Source organism: Tupaia chinensis, unplaced genomic scaffold (genome assembly GCF_000334495.1).
Source record: "Tupaia chinensis unplaced genomic scaffold, TupChi_1.0 Scaffold000685_1, whole genome shotgun sequence".
In the NCBI taxonomy this organism is placed as follows: Eukaryota; Metazoa; Chordata; class Mammalia; order Scandentia; family Tupaiidae; genus Tupaia; species Tupaia belangeri.
The window spans coordinates 3,076,553-3,090,722 of NW_006160208.1; the positions used below are offsets into that span (position 1 = coordinate 3,076,553).

Consider the following 14,170-nt stretch of genomic DNA (forward strand, 5'->3'; position numbering starts at 1 on the left):
AATCCACCTCTCACCCTCTGCTCTGTCCCTATGATGCTGGAAAACACCAGGAAACCAGGACTCTTGGGCACTGGAGTACATCAGACACCTGTAAGATTGACCTGGAGTGGCTGCCAGTCCAAGACCGGCTTTCAGTTTCCATCACACCCTTATGGCTCTAAGACTGAGCAAGAGTGCCAGCTCAGGCTGAGGCCCATGGACAAAGCGTATGCAGTTCCCAGGGGCAGTGCCACCCAGAATGGGGCTGGGAAAAGCTTTTTTTCAGGGATCTTCTCCAAAAAATGTATGCCAGGAAAAGTTGTTTATGTAGAATCTGTATTAATTTGCAACATGGTTGTCTGAAGACTTTCTCCTAGACCAGGGGAAACTGTTCAGGGGGAACGTCCTTCCTCCACGAGGCGACACCACTCAGGACTTTTTGATACATTCACGGGGGTTAGGAAGACTGGAGAGACCTCCTTGCCCTACTGGACCACAACTAGCGGAGAGTTGGAGCTGGGGTCAGAGTGCTGCCCACTTCAAGTCCCATGCTCATGCTCCAGAGAAAACGAATTCTAGTTTCTCATGTTTTAGTCTGGGTTCTTTATTAGTTCTGGAAATCAATTTTGTACTTTGTCAAACATATTGCTTTAAAAGACCACCATGACAATACACTCACTACCTCTTTTTCTGGAGTTCCTCTTCTTTCCCTTGGCGTACTTCTCCCCAAGTCAGTCAAAGTGGATGAGTAACTTCTAGGGGAGTCCCGGTCTATTGGAAAGGAGAGGGCCAGTCAGGGTAAGTATCCACTCAAAAGCAAATTTGCTCAGCCTTTTCCCTAGTAGCAATCATTTCTCCCTCCCAAATTTGGAGAGACATCATTATTGAAAAAATGGGAATGAAACTCATCAGTAATTATGAAATTGGGATCTAAAAAACATAAAAATAAGAGCACATAAATAGGAAAAATATCCAAGGTTGCAGGAGTATTATAATTATATATTTAAATGTAATAGCTACCTTGCTGATTACTTACACTGCAGTACCAGGTATAGACAATTCATAGTTACAAGGATTTCTCATATCAAAGTTTCAATACATTCTATTTCTATTCTGTTTGCCTCTAATTTTTAATTACTATTATAAGAGCTATAAAGGATGGGGAATTTGAAAATAGCAATCATTGGTACAGACAAAAACATTTTTGTGAAACAATTGAAGAATGTAGTAATGAAAAAGAAAAAGATAAAACCAAAGACAGTATGGTGAAGGCAGGACGATGTCATGTCTGCTCCCTTCTTTCTCCCTCTGTCTCTCTGTCTGTCTAGCTGTTTCTCCCCTCAACATTCCCTTTATTTCTGGCCTTCCCTCTACACAGCTGATAAACTACCTTATCAGAAAACATTTATTCTAAGAAACTAGAAAACATCAAACTGGTTGCCAAATTACTTATGGAATGTTATTGTTTTTGTTTACCCTGAAGCAAAGTATGAATAATTACATTACAAAATTATGATTGCAAGTATTTCTCAATCGTATCTTCTATCTTACTGGTATGTGACTTATACGTGGAGATAAAACTAGAGGTTAAAAGTATCCTAGTAGTCTCTGTTACACGATTTTACTAGTGTAACCTGGCCAAAATTTGTTGATTATATTATCCCTTTAGGAATTGTAGTGATCTTGGAATACAAGAAGCATAAAACAACAACAACAATAACGACAAAAAAACAACTTAGTTTATCTGTCTGTGGAGGAATTTAAATTGCTGATACACTAAAAGAAAAGATTGCTTAAAGATTCTGACTACTTTGACTGTAAGGAAAGATAGCCTGTCTACAGCAGGAAGGGGATCAGTTCAGGGCATAGAAGGATAAGTACCTGACTCTCTGTGAGTCCAACACTCTCTGTGTTAAAGAATTCCAAAGTCTTTAAGTTGAAGAAGATAACATGGTAACAAACATTTTGGGTAAAACTTAATCATTTATTTTCATGCATGCTTGAGGATTATGTGCAATTATCTTTAATTCTAAGTTAATATAGTTTTATGATTGCAGGGTTCTCAAAATGATCATAATTTTAAGTTACTTTTACTAACCCATGGAATATAAACTATTTTTCACTTGGGCTAAACATGATTAGAAAATAAATATCTTATTAAGAACAAAATATCCTTTAAATACATTTCTAAATCCTCTTAAATCATGTTCAATAATGTACTCTACACATAAAATTGGGAGATGATTATATTGAAATATTGACAGATTAGAAATGGTAACTAATTTATTAAAAAAATCAGATTCTGACCTGTCTCAATCAGTAAAAATTTCCAGTGGTAGTAGTTAATTTAAAAATTCAAATTTGTTGGTTTTAAAGCATGTTGTACAGTATAATGATATAAAAATCAATGCTAATAAAATAAGAAAATTTGTGCAATTATAACGAACACTTGAATCATATAAATCACACTAACATGAAATTTGAATTATGTCTTTTTTTCGTCTATAGAGATTATATTTTATACTACAAATTGTGAATTATTAGGGGCTTGAAACACCTTTCTGATACCTACTATCTGCGTGGCCTTGGGCAAATTTCTTGCCCTCTCTGGGCTTCAGTTTCTTCAGTTGTAAAACATTGCTGACAATAATGCCCATTCCATAGGTTTATGTTAGTTTAACTAGATAACACATGTAAAGTGTATGGTGGGTAGAAGATTCTCTGTTGATGATCCATGTTTTAGCCTGGAACGTTCACTTCAGCTTCTTAAAATTTATATAGTAAACAGGTGCACTTTAAGGATTAATGAAATGAATGTGATACAAATATTAAAACAGCATGTGCTTTTAAGGTATAGGAACCTCAAAATAATGACCCTGTATTTATGTGTTGCTATTTCTCCTCGTATTGCCACTTTGAAGTTATCTATGAAAAGGAGTGGAGTGTAATTTAAGTTGAGTAGTCTAATTTAAATTTCAGTATAAGATTGTTTTAGCAGAAACAGAAAATAAGCAAATTAAGTAATGGAACTAAAAGAAAATGAGCACACTGAGTGATAGAAATGAGACTTTCATATATACAGCTTAAAGGCACATTTCACAAAAATTTCATCCCCATTTTGTCCTTTCAGTGGAGAAAGTTATTAAACAAATTCTAATTTCTTCAAATATCCATCAATTTCTAATCACATATTTTCATTTTGCTTCCTGAGTGTTTTGGTCTAGTATTTTCTATATAGAATGTGAGCAAATTATTTGTTGAGTGAAAGACTATAAAGTTTTTAATAATAAAAGGCTAATTATTAAAACTATTGATTTTGATTCATTTTACAATGAAAAGTTCTCAAGGATACTATTCAATAGCAGTTTCTGTTTTGCAATATTCTTTTTAATTTGGAAAATTGTTTAATTTGTTGTCTCCACATAACAGTTGTTTCAACTCTAACATTAGGCTCCAAGTGTTTTTCCCTTTTGCTTTTGAACGAGTTAATTTTTGTGAATTGATGATCACTTTAAGCCATACATCAAGTCCAAATATCAAATGGGCAAATGAAAAATATTCACGTTTACACAACAAGTACTTGCTTCTCAACACGTAATGATGCCAGGTGGTCTCACAGCTCAGGAATTATGAGATGGGTGTATGGAAAATGAAAGAGCTGGAGGGTGAGTATATGAACCACAAAGAAAAAGAAAGAAAAGTTTGTCCACCTTGGGGCCCCAGAGCACTGTCATGGTCTTGGTGGTAGTTGTTGTTGGTCGTGTCCATATCTTGGAACGAGGCACTGTGAGGCATTCTCCCACAATCATTCTGGTACAAGGGACAATGAATAGCACCATCTTGAGGCAGTGGGTGGAAAGGCTGGTGCATGGGACTCCTTTTTAGAGCTTTGAGTGATGAATTCCTTTCAGGAATATCTGGCAGCAGCTCACTGATAAGACGGTGCAAGATACTGTTGTCTGGCAAACTTCCCCTTCTCTTTTCAGCTTTAATTTGATCACAGATGTCTTTAAGGGCAGAATCCAGAGCCTCAAATACAGATGTCTTACATTTTGCCTTTTCAGTGTGTTTTTTGGGAGTTGAATTTTTTTTCCTCCGGAAAGGCACAGGACTGACTAGAAATGCAAGTTTAGAAAGGCCAGGGTCCAATTCTTGTCTCCGAGGCTCTTCTGTATTTTCATGCCTAGCTCTCTCATGTTTTAACATTGTGGTAAATCGAGTATAAGAGGCCGGGCATCTGCCTTTGCAGGAACTGATGAGGTGCCGGTGGTGGTGGTGGTGATGATGATGGTGGTGGTGGCTGGATCCATAAAAACTTTCGGAAGATGTGAAGGAAAAGTGATCGAAATCACTTTCGCTGCAGAAGGACGACCCCTCTACGTGAATGTAGTCACTGTGGTCAGACACGACTCCGTCTTGGTCACTATCAGAAAATTCCACGTGAGTTCTCGGGTGCTCCTCACTGGTGACTTCGATGTGAATTGGCACCAGGGCCTTAGATTGGTAGCTTCGTTGTACCTGAGACGGGTGTCTACTTTGATTTTCTTCCTCCAACAAAGACTCGATGGAAAATCGCCTCTTGGGACATAAGCCATTTTGTTGCGGTTCCAGGGTCATAGGAGATAACATTTCATCCCCTAAATTGGGCATGGATTTTGACTTCTGGATCAACTTTTCAAACTCAGAAATGCGGGTGGGGACCATGTCCCTGGGCACCTCCTCTGTGGAGGACTGGCTCCATCCCTGGAATAGGCCCTTGTGTTGTTGCTCCTTTTCGTATTGCAGAATTCTTGACTTCACGGAGCAAATCACTTCTGAATTCATCAAATCCTTGCGGTTAATGCGGTGCATTTTCTTGTACATTTTTAGGAAGCCAGGGGCATTGTGGGCTGACCTGTGTCTGAGTCTGGATCTGCCATTGCCACGAACTTCCTGGATGTAGGGGGAAGCCCACCCGATGGGGCAGCTCTCTTTCGCATCCTCTTCACACAACAGAGAGCCCATGCTTTCTGACTTGGTTTTCTGGTCAGGGAGGCTATCACAGTCATCATTGAGCAGATCATCACAGCTACGGGATTTGATTTTGGGGGAGACTGTTTCTTCAGTACTGCTCCAGATCTCTGCATTTTGCCGGGCCATTTGCCAGCCATTTTTGAAAGTAATGGCTCTCTGTGAGTCCCGTGGGACGTCCAAGTGTTGTCTATAAGGGCTACAGTAATCTAACTCATGGGAGGGGTTGCCGTTGAGCCCTGAGTAACTGCAAAGGGATGGGCACACTTTGCTATCATCCCCACCTTTTAATCCAGAGCAGCGTGGCAGAAGAGAGACATTTGGAGAAGTTAAAACGTTCACAAAGAAAGGAGAACAGGTCAGTAAGCATTAGATAGCACAGCAAAGGAAAAGTTGTTAGTGTGGTTTCATCTAAATACTGACGGTTAACACATGTAGCTTCAACTTTAGAGAAAAAGTCACAAAGCAGAATAATACTTTTTCAATAACTGTTGCTTTGTAGACATTAGAGTTAATCAGACCATGGGTAGCGAGTCACAGGTGCAGCTAATGTGGCATTTCTGTTAGATAGCTTGGACACCCTTCTGCCAAAACACAATAATACCTCATAAGCTAGCAGCACGATATGGTAGTAATTCAAAGGTTTAACAGTTATTGCTAAAAGAGTTACAGATTTAACCAACATAATAGGGTCAGAATTTGACTTAGAACACTAAGTAGGTAAAGAGGAATTTATAACGATATCCCTACAACTGTATCAAATAAGTTTTCATGGACATTGGATAGAAAAAGATATAAGCCAAAGTATTTTCTCAAGTTACAAAATTAAAATGCTGTGAACGATTGTTGCTAATATTTTAAGAAAAAAAATGAGGGCCTCTTCAAACCAATTTATCTCTTTAATTGTCCTATCTTCAACCTCATAAGGATCTTGTTTACATAAGGACAACTGGATATAATGTAAAACTTTCAGTAGGAGCAAATGCATTATGTGCTAAGAACTAAACTTGACCTGAATTTGGAGTAGCTCTGAAAATATTTCTTTTGCTTTGCTGAGTTAACTAGAAAACAAGAGAACAAATTAGATCTAATGGGACATTTTCTTTGGAAATAAAAACTACTGGGGGAAATATCTCTGTTTACAACTCACATCTTACAATTTTGCCCAAATCTTCGCAAGTGGATAAATTCATTAAGTATATTTAAAATGTTTGGGAAAGGAAATTGATTCAATACTTCCTGTGATAAAACAAATCTCTAAATGCATCAGACTCCTTTTGATATGTGTGTAGTATCCAAGCATAAGAAGTCAATGGCATTTTATAACCTGCTTATTTCCTTAAGATATTTGCATAAATGAGTAGAGTCTGATAAAGGAACCTCTGTCAATCAAAGGCTAGGTATAATGCATGGGGCTCACTCGCTCTAAACCATCCAGTTACTACTCACAAATTTAGTAGGCCTTAGAAGGGGTAGGCCTCTCAGTCACCCAGGGTTCAATCATCAAGACTAGTCTCTCTTTTTCACATGACTCAGCTACCACTTTCCCTGTGGACATTCTTTTGGTTCCTAATTTGATGCATGTAGCTGAATCTGCCCTATTTTATGGAAAATTCTGTTAGAGCTTATCTTCTTAACATATTTCAAAATACCTTTCTCTTCTGTTTCAACCAACAGGATGGAGGAGATGGTGGGGATGCAAATTTGGCCTAGCCCTTGATCCCATGGGTGCCAGTTCAGCCCTCATTCTCTCTCCCAGAAATATTCCTGTCCTCAAGACAGTAATGTCCTCAAGACTAAGTGCCTTCCAGAGACCTCGAAGAGTGACTTGCTTCCTTTCAACACTTCACTCACTATATTTACCAATAGGAGATGGGCCACCTGGATAAATGACTTGGTGATTTCTAAATTTTATAATTATGGCCTGAAGCCAGTTCGTGCTTACTATGGACTGTTGTGAATTGACCACTGTGTGACACGGCAGACTTTGGGTATTCTATTGTGTACAAGAAGGCTGATGAAAACTCAGAGCCAACGATCAAAGAAATAACGTTATTAGGTTGGACATGTTTTAAAAGCTAGAACTGAATAATTAAAAACCAAAAACCAATATATGTTTTAGGCAGTCATTTCCTCTGTCACTGCGTGTAATGACTATTCTATAAATTCGGTTAATTTGTTAGTCGTAATGATAGAAACTTGACTATAGGTAAATGTTTGTGTCATCTTCTAATAGCCTGACATTAAATTATTTAATTTTTTTGGTTTTGTTTAAAATATATATATTCGGGGGAAAAAGCATGCACGGATGAGAGTCGGAGTCCTTTCAGTTTGTGTCAGTCTGAGTAGGAAGGAAGCTGTTGTTCGGAAACTGTAATTTGTTCAAGACACTGTAGGTAAAAGTAACGCATATGGCCGACACCGGCTAGTTCTGGCATGACACTCTAGGCTAACCCCTCTACCGGTAAATGACGTGTCGGTTCACTATGGCTTACCTTTCGCTCTTGATGGGGATGAAGGAGAAGAACTAATGAAAGACTTCGTAAGGGTGGTGCTTGATCCTGGGAGGTCCGCCCGCCCTGGGCTGGTCCTGCTTGCACTTTGATCCCCCAAGCCCCTGGGTGGACCCACTGCAGGCTCGCTCTTCCTCCGTTTCCTAAAGTCACTGGACATGCTGGCGGAACTGCGAGATGGAATCGGCAGCAGGAGAAATTGCTTGTTTTATTCGATAGTCTTCAGATTACATGCCTGGCTACTGAACACGAGCTTCTAGAAATGACTGAAGCCAATAATCCAGAATGTCCCTGATTACTCTATTTTCTTTTAACTTTGATATATAAGTAATTTGATCACTCCCCTGTTTTAACACACACACACACACACACACACACACACACACACACACACGGATGCTTACCACAGAGGAAGCAATTTGGAATTGCAAATTCCCAAACTGATAAAGTACAAAGGAAAGTATTTAGCTCACAGAGTGGGCTTAAGTTTGACTACGTTTATGTACTTAGAATGTCTGCTGTACCATAAGCCCTCACTTACTGGTAGGAAAAGCATTTCTGGTTTGTATGGTCAGAGTATACTTAAAAACACTGAAGCACATAACACTTTAATTTACAAAATTTAAAATACGTTATCATTAAGTATCATCTAATGACATTGAATTAGTTCTTTATAATCCCCATCTTAAAGAAAGCAAACTAGATAAAGTGGAGATAAGGATTTCTCAGGCTGTAAAGGAATCCAGAATTATTCCACTTAATTTTTATAAATGTATGAATATAATCATAAAATGCAGAAACAAAACAACATCATGAGGCATGGCACTGAAATGAAGGACACTTAATCCTCATGAACTTTTTTTTTTTTTTGAAGAGGTTTTTGCTATAGGGCACATGTGCTCGCCAGACAGACAGAGAGAGACAGAGAAACAGAAAGTGAGAAATCACCCCCCAGGGGGGATGACCACGCTGCAATCCCCTCTCCTCCATTTTCCTTTTGGGATCTTGGGCATGCACACACACACGGCCGGCGTGAGTTTAAGCCGCCAGGTCCGGGACGCGAATTGCGTTCGACTACTGGGAATCCAGTGACATAGCCATTATGCTAACTGCTGGTCCCAATCCTCATGAACATTTTATTGATAAGATTACTAAAAGGAAAGCACTGGAATAGAATATTCAGGCTGGATGATGTAATGAGCTGCTTACCTTGTGGGTCTTTCCAGGCTTCTGTCTATAGAGGACTGATACACAGAGGCCTGTGAAAGTAGAGTAAGAGTTCCATAAATATTTTTACTATGGCAAAATGTCATTTGTCAGACATCACCGAGTTCAGTACCCTAAAAAGAACATTCTAGAAATAGAGATCGAAAGTACCACTTATGATGATTACAAAAATGTCTTTTCTCAAATAGAAATTATGTAACCTCATTTCTACTTTTTCTTATCTACCTTCTCTTCTGATATACTGTTTTCCATTTTTCTGTGCAACTCAAATTATTCGCAAGTATTTCATCAGTGCAGGGATGTGGTGGGGAGAATCAATGCCATTTCCTCAGGAAGACTTAATACAAAGCTAAAATTATTCTATACCATTAGCATGAACAGCATTTTGCCCATTAATTGTGAATATTTTCTACATAAAAAGAAAAGTTGGATGTTTAAAAAATATTTGAAGCCATTCTTCAATCCTTATAAACCATAAACCTTGGTAACTTTGTTGTTGCTGCTGTCAGACATTATTTTTAATATACAAAATATAAGTAGAAGTTGAGATCTTTTTCATTTGTCAACATAAACATGACATTTTAACAAAACTTACTGAGTTTGATTTCAAATTAAACCACCTGGTACTTCAATCAAGTACAGAGTTTTATCTTCCAAATTAGGTAAACTTGGATTTAGCTTAAAATAAATGGCCTAGTGAACCAAAATATTATCATTTTTTTAAAAAGTGAACTTAGACATTTTCCTTCATTCTAAACAATACATTGAAAAAGACATTAAGCTAAAATAATAGATAACAAATTTTTCATTTTCTAAACCACCTACTGAGATAGTTACTGAAATATCTGAAAAACAGGAGTAGATCAGTATTAAGCCCCCAAGTAATAGATATTTGAGGTGACACTGTGATATAAAAATGGTTGTTGTATAATGTCTACAATGTGTACAAATATATATGTGTACATTTCCCTATGCAAAGCCAAAACTATATATATATGCTTTGGTTTGATGAAGAACTGAAATTCAAATTCCAGTTTGAGAATGTTCATCTACAAGAAAGTTTGAAAACATCAGGCAAGGGCCAGCAGGTGACATAGTGGTTAAGGTGTGGGACTACCACATGGCCAAATGAAGTTCGAGTCCCAGATTTGGCACTTTAAAAATCATGCCGGGGTGTGTGAAAGTGTGCCCAAAATCCCAGGAAGAGAGAGGAAAATGGAGGAGAAGGGATTGTGGTGTGGCCATCGCTCTGGGAGAGGATTTTTCACTTTCCCCTCACTGTCTCTCTTTGGTGAGAGCAAGCACCCTATGACAAAGCAAAACAAAACAACCCCAAAAACGAAAACCAATCAAATAAAAAAAAAAAAAGAAAACTAAAAAAAAAATTTCAGCTAGCCACAAAGTCAAGATTTGCCACGTTGTATCTTAAGTTTATATCACACAGTAACATTTTACCAAAATATTAAAACTTAGTGGGCTGGCCCCATAGCACAGTGATTAAGTGCTGTGTATAGAAAGTCAGATCTCACAAGGATGACTGTGGTGTTCAAATCCCAGCCCTCGCAGCTTGCTCAAAATCCTGATAGAGTGAAAGATAAAGGATTGCAGCATGACCATGCCCCATTAGAATGTGATTTTTCTCTCTCTCTGTAGAGTGCACGCTCCCACTGACAACTAAAACAAACAAACAAACAAAAAACCCACAAAAATCTACTTAGTGGAAATTAGATCTCACTTTATTCACCATTTCTGTAACTCTAATTTCTATGCATTGGCAAAACAGCACCAATTAATCAGTTAAAACATTAGTATATAATTTTGCAAGTCTTTTTGTAGATTAGCCCCCCCTCACACGTAACTCTAAAAATTGCTTCTACTAACTAGAATCTTCACTTAATTTTATCTTACTGAGTAAGAATAGAATCTTGCCAGAAACAAACAAAAACCTCTTTCTGTGCAAGGATAGTCTCCACCCCTTAAACAGGAAAAGCACATTCTAAGAATGTTCTCAAATTCCAGTTTGAGAATGTTTATCTAGGTGAAAGTTTGAAAACATCAGCCAAGGGCCAGCAGGTGACATAGTGGTTAAGGTGTTGGACTACCACATGGCCAAATGAGGTTCGAGTCCCAGACCTGGCACCTTAAAAACATTCTAAGAATTGGGAACAAGCAGTTAGCGTAATGGCTATATCGCTGGACTCCCACATAGTCCACCGCGGTTCGCATCCCGGACCCGGTGGCTTAAAACTCACGCCGGGCACGTGTGCGTGCGTGCCCAAGATCCCGAGAGGAGAATGGAGAAGGGATTGCGGCGTGACCATCCCCCCTGGGGGGTGATTTCTCGCTTTCTGTCTCTCTGTCTCTCTCTGTCTATTATTTTTGTGTCCAAGAATTACTGTTAACTTTAATTATTTAAACTTATTTCCCAGAAACTCAATACTTAACAAGGAATAGTATGAAGTAAATAATGCTTGAAAAACATCTATGCTCTAAATACATGCCTGGAAATACTAAAAAGTATGGTATAAAGGGAATAAAGTGAACATTAAGAGATCTTTTATTTATTTACTTATTTGCCATCATCTTCCCATATGATTTGGACCTACTTTTTAAAATTGCTTCACTCTACTTTTCTTAACTGAAAAATGGGCTAGGTGAAAATGGTGCTCTCTGAAATCCATTTCAGTTTTCAGTGAGCCAATTACCTTAAAAACATCCCAGAATTGTCACAATAAATTGAATTTCACAATAAATTCTTGGGTTGTTCATATATTGGAATGATACCCTTTCTTCAGATGTCAAGGTAACATAACACGCAGATAGAATAGGTTGTTTTATTTGATATTTGCCTGGCTACAGAACATAAACCTATGGAAATGTCTGAGTTCAACAACCCAGAATGTTCTTGATTACTCTATTTTCTTTTTACTTAATGTATAAGTATTTTGATCACTTCCCTGTTTTAGCATGCACTCTGATGCTTTCCCCAGAGGAAATAATTTGAAATTGCAAAATGAAGCTCTAGAAACTTGAGTATTTTCTGCAGATTTTATGCCTGCAATTCCAGTGGTTACCACCAGGTGTCAGTAATACCTTCTACAGCAAAGTGTTCTATTGATTTTGCTTTCTAGGTTCACATATTTACTCAAAGTAAGATTTTTCAGAAAAAAATTTGTTATTTTGTTTACTTAAGGCCACAGAGCAACCAATGTGAAAACCAATTTATTCACTTTGTTCCCTGCCTCACTGCTTCTAAGAGTTGCCTCAAGGAGGTTTTTATTTGGCTGATGGTTAGCAAAACTAGGTCATTTTTTGCTTGTGTCATCTATCTGTGTTATGAGATAATTTTTTGTTTTTCTTTGCAGAGAACAGAGTAAAAAGCTTTTGATTCTGTATTATTTCTGCTTTTGTCATATGCTCTTTGCTTAATTCATATAAAAATTCAAGTTGCCTGGCACAAAGTTTTTATCAGCTGGCTATCATAAGCATTCTTAAATAGAGGTTTCAAGTGCATTTTATCACAGTCAGTGATGATCCGTAAGAGTGGTTTCCTGGATTATAGTGCTGAAAAGGATTATAATGTCTATCAAAGGTATAACCAGGAAGTTGTGACACACCTGCTAGGTATTTCTCAGACTCAGCCTACTCTTTTTTTTTTTTAAGATAGGGCCTCCCCATGTCTTGCTCCTCCCCACATCCCCATGTGGGACTACACATCCACATGCCCCATTCTTCTCTTAATAGGGTCTTGCTATTTGGCCCAGGCCAGCCTTAAGCTCATGATCCTTTTGCTTTGTCCTCCCCAAATAGCTGGGATTGCAGGCACACACCACTGCAGGTGGCCTTTAGGTGGGACCAGGAACTGAATCCAGGTTTCCATGTAGTCTCAGCCTGTGGAGCACAGTGTCACAGCAGTGCACACCGCTGTAGCTATGTCAGCCCTCCTCCTGAGTGATGAAAAAAATTCGTAATTTCTAAGTATTTAGGAAGATGAAGGAATACAAGAAAATTTAAAAAAATATGAAGAGTCTTCAGAAAGTTCATGAGGGACCAAGCAATGGTACAGTGATAACTCAACTGGACTCACATGGGAAAGATCCTGGGTTCCTGCCCTAGGACCAGTCTCGAGCACGCTTGTGTACACATGTATGACTACTGGGACTAGGGTGAATCGTGGGGGTTCTGTAGAAATAGCTATTATATTTAATAAGTATTTATATATACTTAACATCTATACAAATTTAATATATGTTTATGAAGAAATAAAGAAATTTCTTAAAAAGTTTATGGAGCTATGTATTATAAAAGATTATTCAAGGGTTTCAAGATTTTTGGAGACTAATAAACTCATATTTTAATGATATTTTATACAACTTTTTGAAATCCCTTCATGCATGAGACATAGGCATCTGATTATTTAAGCCTCGATACTTTTAATCCACACCTCTAAGCATGATGTTGAAATGTCTCCGAGAAGCCTTGTCATACTATTTCACTCACTATAAGAGAGTGGTTAATATATGCACTAAGACTAATGTATATATATTTGGAGAGGTTTTTGCTATAGGGTGTGTGTGCTTGCCAGAAAGACAGAGAGAGACAGAGAGACAGGATCTTGGGCACGCACACACACATGTCCGGTGTGAGTTTAAGCCACCGGGTCCGGGACTCGAACTGCAGTCAACTGCATGGGAGTCCAACGAAATAGCCATTATGCTAACTGCTGGTCCCAAGACTAATATTTTCTTTTCTTTTCTTCTTTTTTTTTTTTTTGGAGAGGTGTTTTTTTGCTATAGGGTGCGTGCGCTCACCAGACAGAGAGAGACAGAGAGACAGAAAGCGAGAAATCACCCCCCAAGGGGGATGGCCACGCCGCAATCCCTTCTCCTCCATTCTCCTCTCGGGATCTTGGACAAGCACGCACACGCGCCTGGCGTGAGTTTAAGCCACCGAGTCCGGGACTCAAACCGCGGTCGACTATGTGGGAGTCTAGTGACATAGCCATTACGCAAACTGCTTGTCCCAAGATTAGTATTTTTAATGTTTGATTTTCACTCTGCTAAACATCATGACTGTACTGAATGGCCTAACTGAAAATTATTGTTGGGCTGATTATCCACCCTAGAGCTCAAAAACAGCCAACCACTTTGGTGGAGGTAAAGTCCGGGGAGTGATATTGGACACAACACCATGATGCAAAAATAGGTTTTCAAAAATAGCTTAGATTTGGCAGTGAATTGTAAAACATGGATGCCCAGAATCCCAGTAACATCCCCCAAGGGAGAACTCTGAAAAAGAGAGAATAATTTGTTTTTACCTCATTGGAAACACCAGAAGAATGATCTTGAACATAGTCCAGAGCCTTTTTAGGAGGCTGAGTGTAGACGTACCACATAAGCAGAAGTGTAGAGATGGAATGGAGGAGAATCAATAGCAGCAGG

The 14,170-nt window shown here is 38.5% G+C and overlaps 1 protein-coding gene across 6 annotated transcripts in view; it reads right to left on the reverse strand.

The window, feature by feature from the left end:
• The window catches only part of SORBS2 (sorbin and SH3 domain containing 2), a 277,647-nt gene that overhangs the window by 46,263 nt on the left and 217,214 nt on the right, over positions 1-14,170 (reverse strand). For 2 of the 6 annotated variants that reach the window (XM_014592382.2, XM_027776585.1), the window contains exons 16-19: positions 14,047-14,103; positions 8,712-8,761; positions 7,485-7,672; positions 662-750 (exon numbers count right to left, since the gene is read on the reverse strand). In XM_014592382.2, the coding sequence (XP_014447868.1) occupies positions 662-750; positions 7,485-7,672; positions 8,712-8,761; positions 14,047-14,103 (384 nt within the window). Of the gene's footprint in view, positions 1-661; positions 751-3,689; positions 5,274-7,484; positions 7,673-8,711; positions 8,762-14,046; positions 14,104-14,170 lie in introns of all 6 variants that reach the window. The other 4 variants (XM_027776586.1, XM_006160464.3, XM_027776584.1 and 1 more) reach the window with 3 other exon arrangements.